This window comes from Doryrhamphus excisus, chromosome 2 (genome assembly GCF_030265055.1).
Source record: "Doryrhamphus excisus isolate RoL2022-K1 chromosome 2, RoL_Dexc_1.0, whole genome shotgun sequence".
In the NCBI taxonomy this organism is placed as follows: Eukaryota; Metazoa; Chordata; class Actinopteri; order Syngnathiformes; family Syngnathidae; genus Doryrhamphus; species Doryrhamphus excisus.
Window position 1 is genome coordinate 19,325,955 of NC_080467.1, and position 25,820 is coordinate 19,351,774.

Sequence of the window (25,820 nt, forward strand, 5' to 3'; positions counted from 1 at the left end):
CACGGGGAGAACATACAAACTCCATACAGAGATGCCTGAGGGTGGACTTGAACTTGGGTTTCCTAGCTGTGAGGCCTGCGTGCTAACCACTTGATTGCCGTGCAGCCCTGTTCTTCGTATATGTAAAAAAATAAAAAACTACAAGGAATTAAAATGCTATATTCTTAAAAAAAAACCCAGCCATGTCCCTCACCACACATCACCGCCACAAATATCTGGTAACACCATCTCACCTCTGTGACAGCTTCTAAGGAAGCAGAATGTTTGAGCAGCAGGTCCATCGATCGCATGTGGTTCTTCTTGCATGCAATATGGAGAGGTGTGAAACCATTCTGGAGCCAGAAAAACAGCCAAAAAAAACAACTTAAAACATCTTACAAACAACTTAAGTGTATATTTTCCACAGATCTCAGGCATCATATTTTGAACATAAAGAAAAGAACTACCAGAGCTCGAGCATTGGCTTTGGCGCCCTTGTCCAGAAGGACTTTGGCCATGCGGTGGTGACCACAATGGGCTGCTACATGAAGAGGGGTTAAGTGGTCCAGCGTGATATCGTCAATCTCTGCGTTGTATTGGAGCAGCTGTCTTACGCAGTCCATGTGATCCCCCTGAGCTGCCATGTGGATGGGGGACAGACCGTTCTGCACAAGAGCACAGCGAGATGAGAAGAAGCTTACTGGAAGAAAAAGATGCTGTGTGTACGAAATGCATGTTGTGTAACATCTTCAGATGCAGGGTAGAGGAAGCTCCGAGCTAAAATACTAAATAAACAGACTAATCCTTCAGTAACATACTCAAGAAGACACCATTTGATAACAAGGATACGTGATTATACATCGTTAGAGATCACCCAGATGATATCAAAAGAGTCCCACCATCCAGAGTGAGGTATCAGATGAAAGTCTGACTGGAAGTTCATTAAACCGTACCTTGGTTTTAGCTTGGATGGGAGCCCCGTGTTCCAGCAGGATCTCAATAATGCGAACGTGTCCGTTTCTGGCTGCACAGTGAAGCGGAGTCAGTTCATCCTGCACAAAAAAAAGGATACGCATTCGACAACATTATGAGCAAGAAAGAGGAACTCAGCAGGGGGAGAGGCGACAGATGGAGCAGATAAATATTTGGAAGCTAATGGGAAAGCATTAGCGACTAAATGCCAGACGTGAGCAGCGAATGCAACAGGAAATAGCGACTGAAATAGGAGGTACCTTCGTTTTTGCATCGATCTGGGCCCCTCTGTCCAGCAGGAGTCTGACCATCATCATATTGCCCCTCCTGGAGGCAATATGAAGGGGGGTAATGCCATTCTAATGAAGAGGACGGAGAAAAAAAATAGGTCAATGTCATGAATTGTAAGAAACACCAACGTTGCATACATTTGTGCTTGAACTCCATCCCCTTATTGCAGCGCCTTGATGTACTGTATTGCTGCCCAGTCTTCCTTCCATAATCATGTACTCTGAGCATCAATAAATTCTCTTCTTTTCCTCACAACCCCAGCACCAATCCCTGATAACTTGGGCTTTGACCTTGTGGATTATTTTGTGCAGTTTTGGTCCTCTATATCCTGCAAGGTGGAAGTTATCATTAAGTGGCGAGACAGGAGATAGGAGTTTTTAGAGCCTCTAGATATAAAATAACACCCCTAGAGTCACTTTTACACTTGTAATACTCAAAATAGTAGACATAATAACATAAAATAAGACATATTGGACATAAATAAGACATAACACTCTCACTTGTTAGCAGTGGGAGAGTTACTTTTGTTTTTTTTTCTGGACAGCATACATCCTGTGGTGGGTGTCAATGTAACATTAGCAGTGTTGGGCAAGTTACTTAAAAAAAAGTAATTGGCTAGTTACTTCTCAAAACAGTAACTGAGTTACTCCACTCCAAAAGTAACTAGTTGCCAGTAAAAGTAACAATTGCCCCCACACAGCAAAGAAGGGTACCATTTATTATGGGTTTAAGTTGCTCACACAAGAGTCACACAAGAGTTACACAAGTTTTTTTCGGGGACAAAATGTACATTTTACCTTTGACATCAACGAGGTTAAAGTAGTATCTGTACTTCCATTTGGCAAACGCTGTTTGGTCATGCTCTAAGCACCCGCCCACCTATGTTCTCTGATTGGCTGAAAATGCAATCTTATTAAACCTTAGCCAAACCTCATTGCTTATGTGCTCTAAACACCCGCCCACTCAAGTTATCTGATTGGCCGAAGACGGCATTTTAGTAAACCTTAGCCAATCTCATTCCTTATGTGCTCGAAACATCCGCCCACTTGAGTTCTCTGATTGGCTGAAGACGCAATTTTACTAAAACTTGAGCCAATCCTCATTGCTTATCTCACCCCCTCCCTTGTCACTCTGTAACACTCTCACTGCGCTGCAGATTAGTTATATAAGAAGTCGGTGATATATTTTTACGGGGTGTCGTAAATGGTAACTGCGTTATGCTGACAGTAAAAGTAATTAGTTAGATTACCCGTTACTGAAAAAGTTAACGGCGTTAGTAACGCAGTTACTACGCAGTTATTCCCATCACTGAACATTACTAACATTTTAGTTCCTGTTTTGCCAAATTTATGCTTGAAAATGCTTAATTTAAGCCAAGATTATGTAAAAATTTCCTTAAATATGCACATTTAAAAAAACTAATAATATCCCTTTGTCAACCACAAAACTAATATTTATTTTGAAAATTCCTGATAGAGTGAAGCTGTGAAATTAAAACCATCAACCGTATCGCGCTTTAGTCCGGATGGGAGTGCCCGTAGAATTTTAAACTTTAGGTGTTAGGCGTGCCCTAACCCAGTGCAAGTGCACCCAAAGGAGTGTTGACAATCATTTCTTGACACACAATGTTTGAGTCACAGTTACTGGGTTTGAAAAAGCAGCTGACACCTTTGGGGTGAAGTTTACGTTGGCCCCTCTGTTCAACAGCAACTGGGCGACGCTCATATTCTCATAGTGGGCTGCGATGTGGAGAGGCGTGAAACCAGTCTACAGAGAGAATAATAACAAAAACGTACACATCTGAGTAACAAAATACATTTTTAGTGTATGGTGTAACTTTGGCCAAATACGCCAATATTTGAACCTTGCTGAGAACGTCAGGATTGGGGTCGTTCTGTAGAAGCACGGCTGCGGTGCGCGTGTCGTCATTTCGGGCAGCGATGTGCAGCGCGGGGAGGCGGACCTTGCCTTTGGTGCCATAGTTGATGAGTAGCGCTACAACATTTTCGTGGCCCTGCTGGAGGGCTACTGCCAGAGGAGTGAAGCCGTCCTGATGAGAGAAAAGTAAAAAAGAGTGAGGAAATATGGTAAATAAAATAAAATAAATAAGTAAGTAAATAGGTAAGTAAATAAAATTTACATTTTTTTTGAGTAGTGGAGGTGGGATATAACTCATTTTTATGGCAGATTCGCCCCTGAGGGGACCCATTAGAATCTACTTTTACATAGGAATAATAAACATGTTTGTCTATATGAGCCCTGTGATTGGATGGCGATGAGTCCAGGGTACATCACGCCTCTTGTCTAAAGAAGACAGCTGGGATTGGCTCCAGCATACCCCCTTGACACTCGTCAAGATGCATGGTGTAGAAAATGGATGGATGGATGGAATAAAACAAATTCTTCATAAAATTATTTTTAGTGCAAAATAACAAAAAAAGGCAGCAGCTGTACCATTACACAATCAGGGACTGATGAGTGAATGTCACAGACATGGTGTCAGATGAGGCTGACTTTGTGCTCTATGCCGCAAGGCAGCGATGTACATCCTTTGCGCATTTCTCAAGAATGCGCCCCCCTTGCGCAACATGCCCCCGTGGAGCCGAGGTACAGCATGTACTCATCATACTAATAAGAAGCATTTGCATCGATGGAGTCCTCACACACGCGCACCTACCTCAGTTGGGAGACTCTGATTGGCACCGTTCTCAAGGAGGAACTTGACCACTTCTAGGTGATTCTCTTGCGCTGCCATGTAGAGAGGACTGAATCCTTTCTGTATGAAATAAACATTGGATGAGGTTACACATAGTACACATCACGAGGAAACACAGAAACAATAAACAAGGGCTTACTGTAAACACTGTAATACACTGACTGACTCACATGCGACTGGGCATTGACGTTGGCTCCATAATTGACAAGCTCAGCTACCACTTTCTCCTGGCCTGCCAGCGCTGCGATGTGGAGAGCCGTGTTGCCTTTCTGGAGGTCACAGAGGGATGCCAAGACATGAAAAAATAGGCTGTGAAACTCACTCGTACGCACAAAGCAAAGACATGGCCGAACAAAGAGCACGTGCCTTGGTGGTGGCCTCCAGTTCGATGCCGGCGTGCAGGAGCTCCAGGACCATTTTCACATGACCCTCTTTAGATGCCAGATGCAACCCATTGAGGCCATTCTGTGGGAAAAAAACAGAGTGATAGAATCATTTTCCATGCTTTTTCGAGACCAATGGTCCTAATTCGGGCCACGGATGAGCTGGAGCCTATCCCAGGGGTACATATAGACAAACAACCATTCACACCTGTCAACAGCAGCTTTGACTCTCACTGCATGCAATACAATTTTTCTGTCAAAACTGATTTTTGCAAGGTTTGTGTATCTGAGAGGAAGAATCCAACAAAAGTCATCCAACCAAAGATTTAAACTGTCGATTTTTTTGACTGTGCTAACCACTCGGCTGCTTGAAACGTAAAAAAACGAATCTGGTGTGCATAAATCTCCAAAAGGCCAACAGAGTATTACAAATGTGTTCCTTTGAAGGGATTATCTGTATCGCACAATTTGTGTAGTTCCAGTGTAATAATCCCTTTAATAACCAAGATTAATAGAATCACAGACCACATTAACTCAAAAGTAATACATCTCTTATGGCAACTCAATGAATTAATCAGCAGTGGCCTTTCAAGTCGGTGCATTAATTCGCTCCTAAGTCAAGCAGCAACTTCTAATCACCTGAATCAACAAAGATTTAAATGTCTCGAAGGCTCCGGACTTGGCATCAGTTTTAAAAAGCTGCCAAACTCGGCAGTATTAACTCACTGGAATCTCAATTTCAAACGCCATTGGTTTAAAGCCGTGTGCTTCCTGAGCTCGACAACGTGCCTGACTTCTCTCACCATGCAGCACATCCCCCTTCTAGTTACCGCCCCTCTAAAAATAGACGATAAACCCACTGCTACCCTCTTCTGAGTAAATGCAGTGATGATAGTGATGAGCAAGCAGCCATTTATCTGTGTGTGTGTGTGTGTGTGTGTGTGTGTGTGTGCGTGTGCCTAATTGCCTCTCAGTTTGTCAAAGGAGGGCAAACTCTTGCTAAGACCAACCCGACCACCAGGAGTCTCAGTTATCCACACTTATCATCCACACTTCCAAGTCGAGTATACTGCAGCATCACTCTGCTGACCAGCTTGTCTTCTGCAAGCTGAGCAAGATGATGAGAAACACAATCATACCGTATGCATGCTCTTCCGATTATTTTAATAACCATCATATCACTCCATGTGTGCACAATGTGCATGCAATGCACATATTCAATGTACAAGCTGTATTGGGCCGATGATGCAACAAGGCATAAGAAAGTAGACAGTTTTGGGCATGGAGGATTGAAGGAACTATAATCTGAAATACTGAATTATTTATGTACACCACTTTACACAAAGGTGGAGTATCCAGGAGTTCTTGAATTTTTAATTTGTCTTTTCTGTCTTTTTTATTACTTCCTGTGAAGACACAGTCTCCTTGGGGGACAGTGTGAAATTATGTGTTGCACTTAAATGATCCATTTTCAAAGACTTCAAGTAAAAACAAACTTTCTTCTCTGTAGGATAAAATGTATTTCTCACGTATTTTAATTCAGGCTGTTTCATAATAGTGACCTCATTACTGTGGGAAACCCTTGTACCTTCCCAACGTGTTATGAAACACCACTCTAGAAGCCCCAAATATTGCTATTAATATTTACCAAGAAAATCTTCATTTAATTTATAATCCATTTTAGTATGTCGTCACAATCCATCCCATTGCAATTAGCATAAGTAATCATACATACATACATTGTATAGGGCCAGAAAAGTGGTACAATTTGGAGTTCAGCCAAAATTACCTAAACCTAACTTGCTTTTTAAACCATCATCATCATCACCATCATCATCACAAATGCCATCAGCATGTCATCTCAGTAAAAGTGAAAATAAATTATCCTCCCATTCAGTGTGGAAGTGGTATGTTTTGGGATTCTTATTTTATCTTTCTTCCCCACTTAGAATAAAGATATCAGATGCTAACTAGGTAGCTTCCTAGCATGCTACACAGCCGTGGCCGTTTCTTGTATTCCTGCAGTGATTCAGTAGCCTGTGCATTAGCAATGTGGTATAAACAAAGGATAACAGGAGTATTTATGAGTGTGCTATTTCATGTCTACATGGCTCTCAAATGGTTAAAAAATAACTAATTCAGAAAGTCAAACATGTTTTCGATGCTCTAACTATGAACTATTTCATAACACTGACTTCTACTTTGTAGAAATGCACTTATTACCCAATTCACCATGCGAAACGAGGGCCGACTCTATATAAAAACTCACTTTCGGTATTTTTTTTTATTAAGCACTGCTAAATAATGATGATACCTGTTTCTTTGCAGGTAACTATAGTTAACAGAGGAAAAACAAAGATTATGTTATAGTTATGTTATAGTCACTCCATCAGGATAATAGTCATCTCCCGCCCTTGTCTTTGTCAACACTCTCACCCATGTTAACCAGTGGCAGTGCTAAAATGCAGTGGAAATTGTGTTTTGGGGACAAAACATTTGGCCATGACTACAGACAGGTGGCTGATTGGTCCTTATATCAGGTGTCAAACCCTCCTCCCCCCCGACCCTGAGGTTATAAACCATGCAAATACACAATGAACACTGGCCATCTGTATTGTGCTTACTTGATTTGCAGTATTGATATCTATTCCATTCTTGATGTGGTCCAGAGCTTTGTCCAGGTTGCCTGAACGAGCTGCACGCAGAAAGCTGGTGGCTGCATCGGCCTGCAATGAAGACAGAGGATGACTGTCAATCATGAGATCAAAGCATGGGAACAATCTGTTTACATCGAACTCAGACAATAGGATCCAACTTCTCTTCCTATATGACCTGAAATACTGTACTACAAATCCGAGCCTATTGTAGTCAGTACGCCTCTGAATCAATGCTATGTAGGACAATGGTATTACAGTTTGTGTAAATATATTATAATATTCTCACAATGGCGTGCCACCCACACAGCAAACCAGGCGGACATTCGTAGCTGAGCACACACTCTGCCACGGGGCGTGCTGTCTGCCCGTCTGATCTCAGAGGAGAGCACATGTGCTTTGTGTCTCTGCGTGTGTTTGCAAGCCCGCCTTAGTATTCATTCACCAGCCGATAACATGACACATCTAACCCGCACCATGAGAGGTTTCCAATAGCCTCCAGTGGAAATACAGCACGCTGCGCCATATTCTCGACCCTTTCCTCGCCTTTTCTCAGCAGCATCATTATGAGCCGTTGATCCTGAGGGGTTTGATTATACGGAACTTCTCTCTCACATCTTTTTACTGTATTTGTGTTGCCGCTACCAAGAGCAGGCGTACTTCACCCCGGATATATGTACTCCATTAGATTATACTGCATCCTTAAACAAATAAGTTCATTTGCTCCACCCTCCTTTCCAACTAAACCTCATTTTATTTCCATGAAACAAACAGCCTGTGTTATGCACTCAGATAGATTAGTTTCTTGCACCTTGTACTTGTTGAACACAATACTCGCAATTGCAAAGGTTATCCCCGCAGAGTCAGAGCACATGATGACACGAGAGTGACAAGGCCATAGCCATTTAAAGTCCTATATAAAGTTTTACTTGCGTTATTCATTGCAATATAAAACCTTATACTGTAACTTCATCACAATTGATGGATGAAAAAAATAGTTTCGATTTTCCTTTGACCTTCGGGAACAGATTATTGTCGAAAACCGTGATACCACTGTACTAATATAGCATCAAGGGAAAATAGCAGTTCATTCAATTATTGTGAATGCAAACAGGATACTTAATATATACTTCATAATAAAAAATACATGAAGATAAATTGCTGACAAATGCTAAAAATAAGCACATAGGCTGAATAGGATGTTGGTCTTGGCAACCAAACGAGGGGAGAAGGATCACAGTAATGAACCCTCATGGATTTGAACAAAGACCCACTTTAACCACAAAAGACTGATTAGCAAGCAAACACAGCTTGCACTGCCACACACACTACAATAGTACAGGACAGTACAACATGCACTTTAGCATTATGGCTAGTTCTAGATGTACAGGAGATTGTTTGTATTCATGAACACAATTTCCCTCCGTTTCAGTGGCTTGGACTGGGCATTAGATTAATACCAGCTCTTCATGATCGAAACTCCATTCTCAAATCAAACTCAAAATCAATACTTTTGATACTTCAGTCATTTGCAAAATTCTGTCACATTTCATCCAAACGGGAATGTGCTGTCCAAGTTTTCCGACAAAGTCATTCAAGCCTCTCACAACTCCTGACTGTTTTACAAACACCATCCTAACACAACACCAATTGTAGTAACACCCATTCACAAATGGAATGCCATAACTATACATTTCCCTGCAGGAAAGTAGAGATCGATGCCAAGATGAAGTCATCGCGCTGAGAATTAAAAATCAATAGCCGGGCTTCGCAGAGTGGCAGCTGCTCCAACATTAATGGGCAGATGGATGGTAGAGGAGTGGCAGCACTAACATCTCATTAGCATACGCCTATAAAAACCATACACATCATACAGAGATGGGCTATAGTGCAAATTACATGAAACCAGCACATACAACAACAAGCCCAACAGGCTGTCAATTCAAAACACAAAAATAAAAACTAATCAAATTTACTGCAATGAAAATAGGTCTTCTATGAGAAGCTATTAGACACAGAATTCACTGAGCAGAGAGTGAGAACAATTGTGCTATGTGAGTGTGTCTGTCAAGAAGGTCTTCTTTTAGAAGCTAATAGACAGAAATGCATTGAGTTAAGAGAGTGACAACAATACATATTTTGTGTCTTCCTCTTCTAGTGTTTTACCATAAGGCAGAACTCTGATTGTGCTATGTGAGTGTGTCTGTCAAGATGGTCTTCTTTGACAAGCTAATAGACAGAAATGTATTTATTTAAGAGCATCACAACAATACATATTTTGTGTCTTCCTCTTCTAGTGTTTTACCATAAGCCAGAACTCTGATTGTGCTATGTGAGTGTGTCTGTCAAGAAGGTTGTCTTTGACAAGCTAATAGACAGAAATGCATTGAGTTAAGAGAGTGACAACAATACATCTTTCGTATCTTCCTCTTCTCCAAGTATTTTACCACAAGGCAGAACTCTGATTGTGCTATGTGAGTGTGTGTCAAGAAGGTCTTCTTTGAGAAGCTAATAGATAGAAATGAATTGAGTTAAGAGAGTGACAACGATACATCTTTTGTGTTTTCCTCTTCCTTTAGTATTTTACCAAAAAGCAGAACTCTGACTGTGCTACATGAGTAGGTTTCAAGGTCTTCTTTGAGAAGCTATTAGACAGAAAATGCACTGAGCTAACAGGGTAGGAACAATACATCTTTTGTGTCTTCCTCCTCTCCAGTCCTGTGTAAGTCCTGAGCAACTCTGATTGTTCTATGTGAGTGTGTTTGTCAAGAATGTCTTCATGAGAAGCTACTAGACAGAAAATGCAGTGAGCTCACAGACATATTCTAAAGGTGTAATAATAATATCTAACAATACCAAAACCTACAGTATCAACCTACTTACTGTGTCTAGCAAGTACGACATAGCATGCACACACACACACACACACACACACACACACACACACACACACACACTAAATGCTGCAAAATGCATGGCCGTGTGCAAGCAACCATAATAACTGATTTAAGTTCTAATTCAGGTCATGTATATTTCAGCATGATGTCTCTTCTCTTGATGAGAGTTCTTTATCAAGTCTAGCAGATTTATGACGCACTGTTAATGGAACAGATTAAAGAAAGATTAACAATGAAATCTCGGGTAAAAATGTCATTCATTGGCATGTTTGTCTGTGGAAGCAGCTTCATGTCTGGAGGTAAAAAGATACTCCTTAAAAATAATAAAGGCATTAAGACAGAAGTAGTCGGGAGCTTGGATCTATTTTGCAGAGTGCCAAATTGCTGGTTGCCTGTGAAACAATGATGAGACAGATCAAAACAAGGATCTTCCTGTTGTCTCTTCTTTCCCTGTGCTAAAACAGAGCGTCTGAAATATTTATAGCCTATGTCAGGCCACTGCTTCAGCAAGCCATTACAATCAAAGCATGCTTTTTCTTATTCCACACCCCCCGACATCAGCTACTAGGCTGATTTGGGAGATTTAATATGAGGGTTCCAATGGTAAAGCAATGCAAATGCAGTACAGTATATGACAGACCCACACATGGACGTGTAGTACAGTATCGTTAGTGGCTCATAAAACACGCATGACAGTTTGAGGTTCCAAGTAAAAGCCAAATAAGAAGGCTGTCTGCTCCTTCATACTACCCAGGAACACATGCTGACATGATTAAATGTTCTTTTTCCTTTTAGATAAATGAAGTAGGTCAAATACGGTGATGTTTGCGTTTCTTCCGAATGCATCATTCATGGGCCGCCCTTTTAATTTTTTTCAGGCTGAATCCTGGTTGGAGCATAATCTTCTAGGCTGAGCTGACATTATTTTGCCTTGTCCTGTCCAAAATCAATAATGTAAGTAATTTAAATTAATAAAAATAATGAATAAATCACGCTGTTGGTGGTTAATTACAGCCTAGTATTAGTCTAAAATTTAAAGTATTCAAGGTTTCTTAATTGTCAAACCAAAAACACATAGTACATAATGAGGTATTTGCATTAAATGGTGCTATATTAGCCTATATTGCACGTGTCCATTAGGAGGCATGCAGGTTTTCATTTACTCAGTCACACATCATGTCCATATACCCCCCGCCCCCACCCCTCACAGTCGGCCTCCTCCTCTCATAACCTTTCAATATTCATGAGCGCTGCAGAAATGCTACCTGCAGAGCATGCTGGGTAGCCTTAGACCTCAGAGAGTCTGCCGTTGACGTCATCACTCTGTGCTGACATTCTGGGCAGCCTGCCCTCTCTCGCTCTCTCTCTCGCTCTCTTTCTCTCTCTTGCACACACAAACACACACACACACATACACACATACACAAACACAGTAACTGAACCAGAGTCAAGGTTCCAATGCCAGCTAACTTACTTTTAAAAATACATCGTCAGCATTAGATCTGTGATTAATAGCCCAACAACAACAAAAAATGTCTGCATGTATGTAATGTATGTAAACATGTATGCTATAATTCTACTTATGCCAGTGTTCTTAGATAAAGGTTCACAGTAATAGCAATTAAATGGCAGCGTGTGTTATAATACACATATGTTGTCAATACAAAACCACTAAAGCCAAGCACGGTGCAATTGGTGTAGTGTGCCCAACATCGTAGACTAGAACAGACATAAGACCTGCAGGTACATGGAAAGCAGAAGGATCGGGAATCATGCCTGCACAACTAATGTGAAACACTCATCGGCACATGCCTCCCATAATGATAATATACCATCGCCATGACAGGAGTGAGCAATCAGCAAAAGAGTGATGGATAGAAAGCAAGAAAGGGGAAGTGAGAAAGGACATATTCAAGCATGTGTAGGGCAAACGGGTTTAAGGCGTAGAGGAGGGATACGGGGGTGGGAGGGTATGAACGGCAAGTAAGAAGCACGTAATATTCACATATCACTAAACAATGCGTCAATAACATGAAATCTGATCAAGCACTAATGAGGATACGGCCAATCACTCACGTCTCACCACAAAGTGTGTTGGAACACCAGGAGATTGGAGCTGTGCTCGGTTCATTACACTTGCCTCGTCCATTTAACGCGAGGAAGCTTTCTACATGTGCTACACGCACAGCCAGAGGTCAGAGGTGACCGTCAGCTGCTGAGAGAGAGCTAGTGCAAGCTAGCGATAGAGGCTAGTGAATCCTGATTAGATGGGTTCAGGAAGGATGCAAACTCTGATATCTGCAATACGTCTGGTCAGTCATAATTTGTTGCAACATGGATGACATTTAGAGTTGTGGATATTGTAGCATTATGATGTCAAATCAGCACTTATAGCAATGCTAATCCATGCATCCATCCAATGGCACCCGAAAATACAATAATTGGTAAGATTGACACTTTTTGCAGTGCAGGGAACCTATGCACAAGGACTGTGAAGACAAATATGCTGCATCATATTGGACACTGCTGTCAACAGGCAGTCATAGGAGCTGACATATGCTCGTCACCACGGGAGGTAATGGCTCCAACACACCCTAAAATACATGCCACTACACGGCTCTCTGCATGGGGAAAGTACAACACAGGCAAACGACATCCCTGGGCTTCCGTGTGGAATATCTCAAGTGCTTGACCACTACGACGACAACAGACTTAACCACGTATACCATGTACTGGGGATTACGAATCACTACAACCTCTCTTGCATGTTGGCAGTCGTATGTTTGTTCTAGTCAGCCCACCCCGCGGCGCCTTCGCGGATAATCAGTAATCACACGGCGGGTGGCGAGTCCTACCAGTAAGCAACATGTTGGGAGAAGGTTAAGGGCTGATGGTGGATGCAGAAGATGTTATAAATAGAGGATACATTTAAGTACACAGTAACAACACAGGCATGAAAAAATATCAGGTGTATTAGAATCAGTTGTATGCGTACGTTGTGGTTATGATATGAAAACTAATCATAAGTACCCCACATCGCAACCAAAGAATGAGCAAATAACCTTCATGAGAGACGAGAGACTAATTGTACTCAATCCCACTGCTAGTCTGATGGATTTCTCGAGGTGACGACTGCTCCCTGAGGCCAGTCGATACAAGTCCTTGTGATTCAGCACTCTGCACGGCTCACGAGAGATATTTCAGCCCACTAGGAGTCATTTATCAATGGGGCAAACACCCAAGGGTCAGACCTGAAGTGTAAGAAGAGTTAGAACAAGAACTATTCACTTTGAAGCAGGCTGGCCTTCAGTTAAAGTTACGGCCAGCCAAGAAAAAGTGGCACAAATTAAACATTAAATGTACCCCAATCAAAACCTCACCAAATTCAATGCATACAATTAATAATATAATAATAATACATTTTATTTGTATAGCACTTTTCAAAATACTCATAGACACTTTACAGAAGAATGGAGTTGAATAGAGCAAGTAAACAGAATAGAAGACACACCAAAATACAACATTGATTGGTTAATACACAGTTAAAACATGAGTAAAAGCGGGGCGGGGCACAGCAGTCAGATATAAAAAGTTAGACATTAAAAACAGATTGAATACGGCTTATTAGTAGTCAAAAAATAGGTATGCTTAAGTGCCTAAATTAAGCATTTTTAAACATAAAAATAGCTAAATGAACTAAAATACAATCATAAGGCATTCACAAGACGCATTTAAAGACACGGGACACTATCCATCAGTAATGTTACTGTCACTTCCTGTCCGTCCCCCACTCAGCTCCTCTAGCACTGGAACCCATTTAAAGCTACACACATGAGCACACTATATTGGGTAATAAGAGTACATAGGCGACTATAATATAGCCAATATATAGCCAAGTTGACAACATAGAAACCGGAGAACAATGAGTCAACCATGCCGTGTCTTTTCTATATCCCATATCACCAAACCTGCCACAGGGAAGCAAAAATATACGGTGCAGACAAGCTGACACGCCGCATTAGCAGATATATACTTCATCCAGACGGGCATCAATCACACTCATCACTCACCAGCTGCTGATGTTTGTTGACTGGATCCAACACGTGACATTCAACCATGCAACGGAATGATTGACTGGCGCCACGTCGGCAGTATTTGGGAACAAACTGTACTACAGGTACTGAAGGTTCCTAGCGTTATATATATTTCAGCATGGGCAGCTTGGATTGGACATATGTGGCGAGTAGAGGAGCAATGGGCAAAAACAGAGATGCTGCTCGGTTACTAGCAAGACCCTTAGTGATTGTGCTTGGCACCAACTATGGAGGCATTTAGATATTTCTTTCACGTCTGTTGTAAGTGTTTACTCGGTAACACAGACCGTGTGCCCAATGTCGGATCATGTGTCCTTGGGGATGTGGCCGACGCATATCTTCCAAGGCTTTAAGAAGTGCTGATGATGCAAGTAAGATGGCATCCTTTAAGGCCATGGAGAGATGCTCCTGTTGCGCTGCAACCCTGCCTCCCGGCTGCGTGTCGTAATTGGGACACAGCTCGTGAAAACGGAGGCACAAAACACATTTCAAGGCATTGACGTTCATTTAAAGATATAAAGCAATGCAAACTGGGTTCAGCATTCTACTATTGCCACCCCCTGTTGATGAGAAAGGCATTCTGGGATGGCTCCTGCTGTGAAAGAATATATAGTAGTGTCCTCTTAATTAAGATAAAAACAAGCTGCAACGTACAGCATCTTAAAATTCTTGTCACAGTGGGTGTAGGGTGCACTTGGGGGAGAAACTGGCAATCCCAGCAATCGGTTTTCTTAGTACCTTAGTTGGCTTGAGACAAACTACCAAAACATAGGCCACGATAACCACAGCTACAATCACAGTCATGAGTGCTCATCGGATACCCTCCTTGAGGATGTCGTTGTATAAAAGCTTTTACTGGACTGGACTGAACTATCACATGACATTGTAGTCATTTGGCCTGCTTTACTCGTACACACAACACTGGTTTTGTGGCGAACACTCGGGGGCCAATGATCCAATTCGGCAGCTGCAAGGAACCAAACCCAACCAAACCCAACCCCACACAGTTTTTCATGTGAATTTATTTCCTCAGTTTTTTGTTTGCAAGGTGCACTGGGCTTTTGTATTTCGAGGTGAAATAGAAGGAAAAAATAGTTTCAAGGATAAAGGGGCGTTTTTAATATGAGGACCATGTGCATATTAGAGGGTATTCTGCCTTTCATCTTGGCCTCCCCCTCTGCGACTGCTGCAGCCTTGTTGTTCTGTCAGACGGCCATGCTGCCTACTCAGAAGGCTTTTTTCCACTTTTCTTGTTAGTATGAGTCATAGATGTAGCAAACTGTTAAAGTGTTTAACCAAGGGTGCGTTTAGACAAACTCTCTGCTAGTAGTCTCCCAGCTGACACCCTGGACTGGTCGCCAGCCAATCACAGGGCACATATAGACAAACAACCATTCACACTCACCAATTAACGTAACATGCATGTTACCGGAGTACCAGAGATTCGAACCCAGGTCTTTCTGATCTCCTTAACTTAACTTAGCCAACATGTTAACCACTCGGCCCAGTTGTAAACATATTTTATTCCAAACAGGCTGTTCCAGTAAAGCGTGGTTACATTTATTGTATTACTCAACCTCCTCTTCTGTGCTTGGAGCAATAATGGATGTTTCCAATGGACCTGACCTGATTGTTTACTGAACAAATGGACAACAGAAGAGCCCTTCTTTTATTTGAGCTTGATTCACTGCTGATGCTGCAGAGGCAACAAAAAGATGTACTTATATTGTTATCAGGGGTGTTATAGTACTATTTTAACACACACACACATATATATATATATATATATATATATATATATATATATATATATATATATATATATATTGCTATTTGAATAGCCTGGGGTCAACATTGACATTGTTTTAGAGGAAGGTGGAAGGATACAGGCAAAAGGACGAGGCAATTGGCACTCTGGTCATCTGATGAGAAAAATCCCCACGTCAGTTTAATGAGGCTAAATGTGCACACCCGGCAGTAAATTACCATTTGCAACGGCTGGTGCACAAGCAACACATCCATAACAATCTATCAATGTCATCAGCAGACGCACCCGCAAATGGAATATTTCAGACCAGACCAGGTTTAACGGTGCTTGGACTTGAATTGTGTAACAAATACTCTTACTGGAAGTCTCATCAGCTGCTTCCGAAGCTCCTGGTGATCGATTTGTGGATGTTACAGTTGGTCTACGGGAGGTAAATGAACTATGGGACATGCTGGCTTGTAGCTCATCTGCCGCGACTATTGAGAACCGAATGATGAGTCACTTGGGCTCGGGCTGACAGAAGATTTAAGACATAAACTTTTAATCATTTCTGATCCCTGTATTTACAGACATTTGTGGCACAACCTATGAAGTACTCAGTAGTTCCTACACACAAAGCTTCCGGAGACATTAAACAGTATATTTTATGTCATAACATGCTGTGAATGCCATGTATCCATCCACCTATCTATCCATCCACCCAGACTTCCCCTTCCCTGGTTCCTTGGTCCAGCTCCTCCTGGTAAATCCAGAGGTATTCCTAACCCGGGTGGGAGAGACAGTCTCTCTAACATGTCCCCAACGCCCTCTTCACCATAACAAACCGATGTGGTGGGATTGAATGGGAAACACGCACAAACAATGCGATGGTGACTGGGCTCCACATGCAGGTCTTATGCCAGATTCTACTGCTAACATGCTAACATGTAAACAAGTTGAACAACCTATCAAGAATTGTTAAGTTTCAACGAAGGGGTATAATTAAATAAGCTCTGCCGCTTCCTACTCCTTGTTAGGAATGGAATATTTTCCACTCTGTTTTGGTACCGCAACATCTTTGCACTGATTCTTAACAGAGATCATGAGGACTTTCAGTTGGAATAAACACACCCTGGTTTCTTTCAATTATCTCTCTCACACAGTCATTATGGATCAACTTCATGTCTCCTTGAAACCAGATCAGAACAATACACCAACAAACAGTTAATGGAAGTATGCTGATCACTTCACTTTCAAGACCGCTCGGACGTCGCTGCACCTTGGATGGGTGGCTGACCACTCTCTGAAATTGCAACTACCTGTATTGACTCCAAATACAATACATTTTTAGCTGAGATTGGTAAAGCGGCCAGACCCAACATCCTTTTCAGACATGATGAGTTGAACAGGTATGAACATGTGATGTTCATGTTCTAAAACCACTACCATTCTCTAAACCATGACCAGACCATAGCAAAACTAATAAAAGTACCCAGGAACCAAATGAAGTAAAGGGAGTGGAATGGAAGCCCAATACTGAGATGAGTACGGCTGTTGGAAAGAAGTGCTGAAGTTGTGTGCGGTGCAAAAACAAACATTTGCTCCGTGCTATTCTCCTGTCAGTTTAAAATTGAATTAGAAATGAAGTATTTACAAATGCAACACGGATTTTTCAATGCAATGTCTGACTGCTTTAGGCATCACAGCAATACAGTATTATGCAGCCATACTGTATACAAAAAAATATATATACAGTACTGTACATGTCTGAATATAGAAATATATATACAGTATTACTAGCACGGTTGATATACTGTGTACGCATCATTTTCCATGTCATGTATTGTACTAAAGAGACACTGAGAAATGATTTATGATCTAAAAAACAGCCCAAGTAGTATCCTAGTTTTTGTCACATGCATGTCTTGGCCATAATAACACAAAGTCATTTCCACTCGGGAGGGAATTACAGTGTCAAGTCAAGTCGGAGAGGGGTGACAAGGTTTGAGAGTCGACTCAGGAGAGCTGTCTCCTTGTGTCGCATTCACAGCCTGGCTGCGGATGCAAACGTTGCAAAGAACGGCAGCCGACATTGGCTGCATTGTTTGCAAACTGCTGATGTTTTGATATTGTGTCTATTTTCACTGTGGGACTACATCACATGAGCTACTTCCTCTTCCTATTCACTCGGATGTGCTTTTCAAGTGTCCTCTTAATGAAAAAGAAGGTAATGTGTCAATGGGATTGCAGCCAGACGACAGATTAAATGGCCCATCATTCAATAACCAATCAATAATGGCTGAAAGGATTAAATGAAACCATACATGCGTTATTATATGCGTGCATGACGGCAATAAAAGTGACACTTGCCAGAAAACGTTCAGTCCACGATGATACTTGGGCTGTAGCTCAGTTCAGGCCAATTGAATTGACGGCAAAGTGATTTCATTTGTGGACTCCAACAGTCCAGACAATAGAGATTTTTTAAACATATATCCTCAAATGGACAACTAATTATAGAACTGTTTTTAAAAAGGTGTCTTTTTTTAAATTATTGCTCCTGAATCCTTTCCACAGCCCGGTTCGGACCCGCCCATGGACCCCGGGCCTAGCATCCATGATCACATCCCCATTCTGCAATGGAGTCGGGGTGTGTCCGCAAGCTGCTGTTTTGGTGCATAAGCAGGCTTCTGCAGGTCACATGATCCACACAGACCTTGAATAGTGCTAATTTCCTTACATAATGCCCAGCTTCGCTTCTAAATGTGTGTGTGTGTGTGTCTGTATCACTTTCACTCTCCTTTATAATGATTCTTTGGAATTAACAGTGCTCACTCATCCTGACTTTGCTAATGACCTATGATGAATCATTAGCACTGGGTATATCCCGCATGTAGGCCAATTATGTAAGTTAGACGTGTTTTCCAAGTTTTCTTTGAGAAGTCCACTCTAATGACGCTCAAGGGAGTGCAATTCCAGCTTTCCCAGTCAAGTTCCATTAAGGCAGGGGTCTCAAACACGCGGCCTGTGGGCCAAATGTGGCCCGCAGGACACTAGTTTGAGGCCCCCGCCTTGATATGAAAGTTTAATGTTGCGGCCCGCGCAAGTTTGATATGGATGCTGTATGGTATCATGTACCCAGAAAAAATGATTACGTTTGATTAATGTTCATGTTAAAGGTTAAATAACTGTTAATAGTTATCCTCCCTATCCGTGTGGAAGTGGTAAGTTTTTGGCTATTTAAGTTTAAAGGAAATAACTTGAAGGCTACCGTTTAGGTCGCTAGCTCTCTAGTTTGCGAGTTAGCATGTGTCTCAAGACCCTGCAGTTGTGCAATATGTTGTAAATAAAAAGAGTATAAATGTGACTATAGTCGTGTTTTGTCATGTCTACAGGGCTCTAATAATGCTTTGTTCATTTTAATCTGAAAAAAATCATCTGTCTACCCACCAACTATATGTGGTTTCTTAAGTTTTTATTATTTGCCGTTTTATTATTATTATTATATTTATTTATTACTGATTGATTGATTTTCTTTATTCTTGATTTGTTTATTTATTTTTCATCTTATTTTGTGCAGAAAAATAAAAATTAAGATATTTGAGAACAGTGGAATGTTTTATCAGAGCTTTTCTTGTAGAAAATTGGAACCAAAGCACTGCAAAAGTTTGTATATTTTTCTGTTTTTGATAAATGCGTTTTTTTTTTTTTTTGGAAAACTTGATGAGGGTCTTGCCCAGACCCTAGCTCCAGTGGCCCCCAGGTAAATAGAGTTTGAGACCCTTGCATTAAGGGATGCTGTGAGTTACAGCACCCTCCAAATAAATGTAGACCCACAGAGCGATTTCAGTACGCTGCTCGGGCTACAACAAGCCCCCCCCCCCAACCAATTAATGTTCAGCTGTATAACCAGGCCGGCAGTTAAGATGGCTCATCAACATCAAGGCACTCGTCCATCTTCTCAAGCCTCCATCATCCCGTAACGTGCACTGTCGTCCTGTAATCTCCGTGGTTACATCAGTCACCTTAGGCTGCCTGTCACCTGACCCCCGGGGTTATAATAAACTTTGTCACATGATTTACAGCTTCTACCTCTCCCTCTATGTGCCACAGTTTGGTGCTGTTTGGCCTTGCTAACAATGGTGATGGATGCTCTGATTAGCGAGTACAGGCGGTCATGTGAGATCACAATGAGTGCACGTTTGGATCAAGCCTCTTCTGTACTCGCGCTGTCTGATCAAAATTATCTTAGTCACACTTTGGGTTTTCACAGGAGCGGGAAATATCAACGTCTTGATCAATACTGAAAACAAAGTCAAAGGATTGTTCATATATGAGCACAATTGCCTCCCTGATGTATAACACCATGTTGACCCGAATATAAGACGACCCTGAATATAAGACAACACCGCTTTTACAAGGCCAGTTTTTGGAAAAAAATATATTTTAGAACATAATAGTATATTTTTTAACTCGTGTTTTCAACATCAATGCAATATTTCAAATTGCTTAACTGCTTTACAGTTGATGACTCTGCTTCAGGTTTGTTTGTTTAAAGTGCTGATTCAGCATTTCAGCATATCGGCAGATTTTCAGTCAAACTAATTTTTTTTTTCTGAAAATTTCCCTTAAAAATTTCTGGGAGAAAACACATTTTTCACACTAAGATTGTATAATAATCCATAAGCATAAAATGCACAGCAACCAAAATGGCTGGTCGTCCAATGCCATGAACATCCTTGCTTTGCTGTTTTTCTCAGTTGATCCAACTGGTAAGTCGAATTATACGTGATTCCACCAGAGAGGCTTCTGTTGCACGTGTGTTTACATGTTACAGTCACATGATTGGTTCAGTCCCGTGTGTCTCAAACCTGCATCCAGGCCATGCTAATACAGGAAGTATACCAGAATCCAAGACAAGACAAATGATATTAATGACTGGAGAAAACCACTGTCATTATCACTTTGCAGTGGCATCATTAGGCCTATTTTAATAATTTAATATTTTTTTTATTGATGAAATTTTTTTTTTTTTTTACAAAAAATCTCTGACAAATTCTATATAATAGGGCAAAAGCAGGCTAATAAGCAAGCCAATAAGCAGGCTAATACTAGCCTACTACTACTACTACTAGTAGTAATAATCACAAGAAGAATAATGGTGATAGTAATAATAATAGGCTAATTAATAATATAATAATAATTATTATATCATTGATCACTGTTCACTGGACAGAATGGTTGCAGAGATTGAGCAGCGGTTTTGCAGTGTAGATTGTGTGTAAATTTAATGGTGGCCTAAAACAATTGAGTATCTCTACTAAATCTGTCCATAAGTGGGAAAGTTATATCCCGGTTCTTGTTCGTTATTTGGTTTTTTGATTTTTTGATTTTATTTTTTGAATGTCTACTACATTCATTCATATCCTGCGCATCCCCCCCGTCCTCAGAACCTAGTGACGCCCCTGTCACTTTGGTCTCCAGATAGAACTTGTAATAGTGCCAATGTCTGCATCATGCCATAAGAGGAAGCAGGCTTCCTTCCTGGAATCACATGATCGGATACAATAACACAGAAGTGATGTGTAGTCTAAGGTGCAGTGTAATCCTAGGCTGCCAGGCAAATATAGCTTATGGCTGCTTTGGGCTTTGGACTGAGTGCTGCTTTGCTCCGCGCGACCTTGACTCCATCCTGTCCTCCCTTTACTCAAAGGGCTGGGAAAGGCACCGTCCTACACTCTCCTGCCACTTGTTTCTGTTGCTTACAGGAATAATCCATGTCATGTCTATTCATCTTTATAGCTATTTAAAGCTGGTCTAACGCATTTTTTTAATCTTTTACACAACAGGACTGAAGAAAAGCAGATAAACCCTACTGTTCATAAGAGTCCTATCAGTCACCACAACAAGACCAACCTAATAACTTGCATCCACCATCATGCTTGAGCTTCTATCTCCTGACCTTCTCCTGACTGTGCGGCCCACATGCGTCACTACAAGCACAATCATACACATACTGTTACCAGTAAGTTTTTGTCTTGTGCACCAGAAGAACGCCAGAAGACATCTTTGGCATGCTATCCATAAGCTGACATAAAAGCAGAACGAGGTGCCCTGAAGCCCCAGACATGCACAAAGAGCACACACTATCCATTAGTAGAACATCAGCTCCATTGGATTAAGTGCATAGCTTGAGAGCGCAGAACCGCAGCGACAAGATATTTGACAGATTACTTCATCCTACAGATGACAGGGAAATGGAGAAATACCCCAACAACGTCACTTTCATCTCTTTACACTATAATATTCCATACTGACCACTTTTTGCATAATGTCAGCTGGTATGGGCTCCTGGTGCCCGTGGCCCTGAACATTATAAGCAGTAAAAACATTCATTCATTTTCTACCGCTTATCCTCACAAGGGTCACGGGGGTGCTGGAGCCTATCCCAGCTGTCTTCAGGTGAGAGGCAGAGTACACCCTGGACTGGTGGCCAGCCAATCACAGGGCACATATAGACAAACAACCATTCACACTCACATTCATACCTATGGACAATTTGGAGTGGCCAATTAACCTAGCATGTTTTTGGAATGTGGGAGGAAACCATGGCATGACAAAAGAAAGAGGAGACAGAAATAAGGGACATTGATATACATGGGATATACATGGGACATATTTGGGACCACTTGGACATTTTTGGGCCAGTCTGAGATATGGCCTTTTCTTGGCAGTCCTGCCATGAAGTCCAGCATCCTGAAGTTGCCACTTCACCTGACACAGGTTGACACTGACCCTGGTGTTTGACGGGTACTATTTAGTACAGCTGCCAGGTGACGATCTTTGTCTTAAACTACACACTCTCAGATATTTGTCTTATTGCACAGTTGTGCATCGTTTTTCTGTCCTTGTTAGACCCAGTTTGTGCTGCTCTCTGAAGGGAGTAGTTAACAGCATGGTAAGAGATTTTTAGATAGGTTTCTAATAATCTATTAGCCTTATAAAATGATGAACTTGGATTAGCAGCCATACCAGGAGATTGATGCAGAGGACTGACAGTTGTTGATAGTAGGCCTCTATGCAAAAATGTACATTGATCTGATTAATTTTAATTGTTTGTGAAATGGAAAAAAATGTTTGTGAAATGCATGAAAATGTGTTTTTCTTTGGAAAACAAAGACATTTGCAAGTGATCCCAAACTCTTGAGCGGTAGTGCATATATAAACACACAACATTGGATTCTGTCCACACTTCTAATAACATTTCTTTTGTCACCACAGAAGAAGCTACAATATTTCGTATTCCAGTTTGATTTACAGCAATGTTAATTTGACTTATCGAATATCCCAAAACCATGAGGATCTCCCTTTGCAAGGAACAATCTTCTTAGTGCTTGACATCAACATGGCTAAGATTTATTGTGTTCTAGCTTGGTTATTTAGAATGAACAAGATTCCCTTTTTGGCTAACATCCCAGGGGAAGTAATTTTCTTCTTGTAGAACCTACAAAATGAACTCAATCCTCCACATTTGTTGGCTATACAACAATTCCTGAGACATTCTACAAGTCTTTACACAGCGGACGCTTGCTATGGAGAAGGAACTGGCATCATTTGTTACTTTAATCCGAGGTATAGCGCAGTCTTTCACTGTGTTTATGGTGGTAGCAAGTCTTTCACTGGCTTTTTGTTTGGCGATTCTAATTCCATAAGACCGTACCGGATGTGTTGGCAAATGTTTCTATACTTCATGACCCAGACGGCTTAGTAGTGGGGACCGTTGAGTAGAGCAATCAAGAGTTGAGATATTGTTACAAAAAAATGTGAGTTAAGGGCTGGAAATGATATTTGATTGATCAATGATTCTGGTGGAAAACCTGCTTCAAAATGTACAACCCTGTCTTTAACACACACACACATTCATTATACCGCTTATCCTCACAAGGGTCACGGGGGTGCTGGAGCCTATCCCAGCTGTCTTCAGACGAGAGGCAGGGTACACCCTGGACTGGTGGCCAGCCAATCAGGCGAGAGGTCATTGTTTCACTACAAAAGGAGCTGCTCGCTCTTCACACAAAAGGATATATACACTGAACTGCATTTGAAAAAGTTCCGATTCTAAGGATTCAAGGATTTTTAAATTATGCAATATTTATTCTCATGAATCATTTCATGTCTGGCAAGGTTGAGTGCCCGGGCAGTGCAAACCTCATAAAATGTTCACCTGAAGGCATGCCCAGTGAGTGTCAGGGATACAGGAGACATTTTATACCAGGTTGGAAATTGAAATGTAGAGAATGTAACCACACTTCCGGAAAGGCCATATTGAAATATATATGTGAAATATGGCAACCAATGCAGGGGTAACACCGCCGCTGCAGGTGAATAGCATTAAAGTGCAACATTGCCGGATGTGCCTGCAATCAGATGAAAATGCTTGACATTAAAGGCACCAGCCCATCACTGGCGGAACAATCCTCCCTACATCCACACCAGCTGAGGCCCACGGACCAAGTGGGTAATTATGCATGTGTAACTGGATGCTCACCAATCAGGCATGACAGACGCAGAGAAACACACTGCTAGGGAGATGGATGGGGGGGTGAAAAAAAAAAGAGACATGGGGATGCCGTCACCTCCCCTGTCCCCAGAGGCTGCCTACCTTACGCCTGCGGTCTCTGGATCGATTCCTCTTTTTGATCTTCTCCTCCTCCTTCTCCCTCTGCTCCTGGGCGGCGGCCTCCGCGAGGTCCTTGGTCTTACGGAGCTGCTTGGCGGCTTGCGCCATGGTGGTGGTGCTGCTGCTACTGCTGCTACACTGCTGCTGCTACTCCTGTCGCCGTTGCTCCAGCCCCACCAGTCGTTCCCCGGAGCCCCCCCACCCCTTCCCTGCCACCCTCCCTCGTCACTTACAACCCCCCTTCTGCATGCATGTGTGTGCGTGTGTCTTTTTTTTTTTTGGTTTGTCTCTATGTGCAGCTGATGGAGATGCTACGGTAGCCACAAGTCACACGCCAGCCTCAGGCAGCAGCAGCAGAGGAAGATGCTACAGCTAGTGGTGCTGATGCTGCCACTCATCCGGTCCGCTCGCACTGCGCTGAATTGCCTGCCCTCCCCTCCTCCACTCTTCCCTCTTTCCCCACCCCTCCCTCGCTCGCTCCACGTTGCTCCCGGAGACTGGTCACGCCGTTTGGAAGCGTACGTGGTTCTTCCTGCTGCAGATCCCCCTCTTTTTTTTCATCCATGCATCATCCTAGTCTTCCTCTGTGCTGCATCCTTTGCCGTCACTGCTCCTTGACATCCCGGTAAAGAGATGAGGGCGCCAAAGCTGCAGAATACCATCACATCATGTCCCGCCTACTTGACTGTGGATCTTCCATGGCACCCCTGCCTCCTAGAGACCGATAGGGGGCGGGACAAACAGTGAGTAGGACATGCTAAAAGGCAAATTTACCGACCAGTGCAGGATGTAGTCCCGCCGGGATAGGCTCCAGCTCACCTGGGATGTGGATGGTTATGCAATACACAGTCATCCAAACGAGCAGTCAGTCTTGATGTGGCATTTTTGCCATGATAACCGCAGCTTTACCCTCTTAGTACGTAATAGTACATGAAGACTGGTCTCTAGGTGTCCATAACGTTACACTGATAGGACCAATACTGTCAGGGCTAGGGCGCGTGCGCGGCGGTTTGATCCCCAGATGCAGGACACAGCAGGCTCAGGTAAGGTCTTTAAAGTCTTTAATTGTCCAGTGAGTGAGGTACGAGTAACGAAAAACGACGGAGCACAAAAGAGGGGGCTCCGTGACTAAGTGCCGGCAGGCACAACACAAATTACCTCAAAAGACAATACGCAGTCCTACAGGCATGCGGGCTACCGGACGGGTAGGAGGGTGCGTGGCAGAGGCGTAAGCAGTGCTGAAGGGGTACAGGAGCACGGCAACAGCTCAGAGCTGGTCTGTCACGTCCACAAAGGAATAATCCAGCACCCTCCTGCCGCAGCTCAGTGCCTAATGAGGGAGACCGGAAATTGTGATGAATTGGCAGCAGCTGCGCCCGTCTGGTAGCTCCGCCCAACTCAGGGGAG

The 25,820-nt window shown here is 42.3% G+C and overlaps 1 protein-coding gene across 7 annotated transcripts in view; it reads right to left on the reverse strand.

Annotated features, from left to right (window-relative positions):
• The window catches only part of LOC131120067 (ankyrin-1-like), a 67,184-nt gene extending 41,878 nt beyond the window's left edge, over nucleotides 1-25,306 (reverse strand). For 4 of the 7 annotated variants that reach the window (XR_009126650.1, XM_058065140.1, XM_058065141.1 and 1 more), the window contains exons 1-11: nucleotides 24,396-24,863; nucleotides 6,966-7,067; nucleotides 4,325-4,423; nucleotides 4,129-4,227; nucleotides 3,920-4,018; nucleotides 3,107-3,292; nucleotides 2,911-3,009; nucleotides 1,212-1,310; nucleotides 933-1,031; nucleotides 447-644; nucleotides 234-332 (exon numbers count right to left, since the gene is read on the reverse strand). Coding sequence is in view for 6 of the 7 variants with exons in the window: in XM_058065140.1 (XP_057921123.1) it covers nucleotides 234-332; nucleotides 447-644; nucleotides 933-1,031; nucleotides 1,212-1,310; nucleotides 2,911-3,009; nucleotides 3,107-3,292; nucleotides 3,920-4,018; nucleotides 4,129-4,227; nucleotides 4,325-4,423; nucleotides 6,966-7,067; nucleotides 24,396-24,521 (1,305 nt within the window). In the remaining variant the exon portion in view is untranslated. Of the gene's footprint in view, nucleotides 1-233; nucleotides 333-446; nucleotides 645-932; nucleotides 1,032-1,211; nucleotides 1,311-2,910; nucleotides 3,010-3,106; nucleotides 3,293-3,919; nucleotides 4,019-4,128; nucleotides 4,228-4,324; nucleotides 4,424-6,965; nucleotides 7,068-24,395; nucleotides 25,128-25,232 lie in introns of those variants that run through there. The other 3 variants (XM_058065138.1, XM_058065139.1, XM_058065137.1) reach the window with 2 other exon arrangements.
• Between the last annotated feature and the right edge of the window lie 514 nt (nucleotides 25,307-25,820).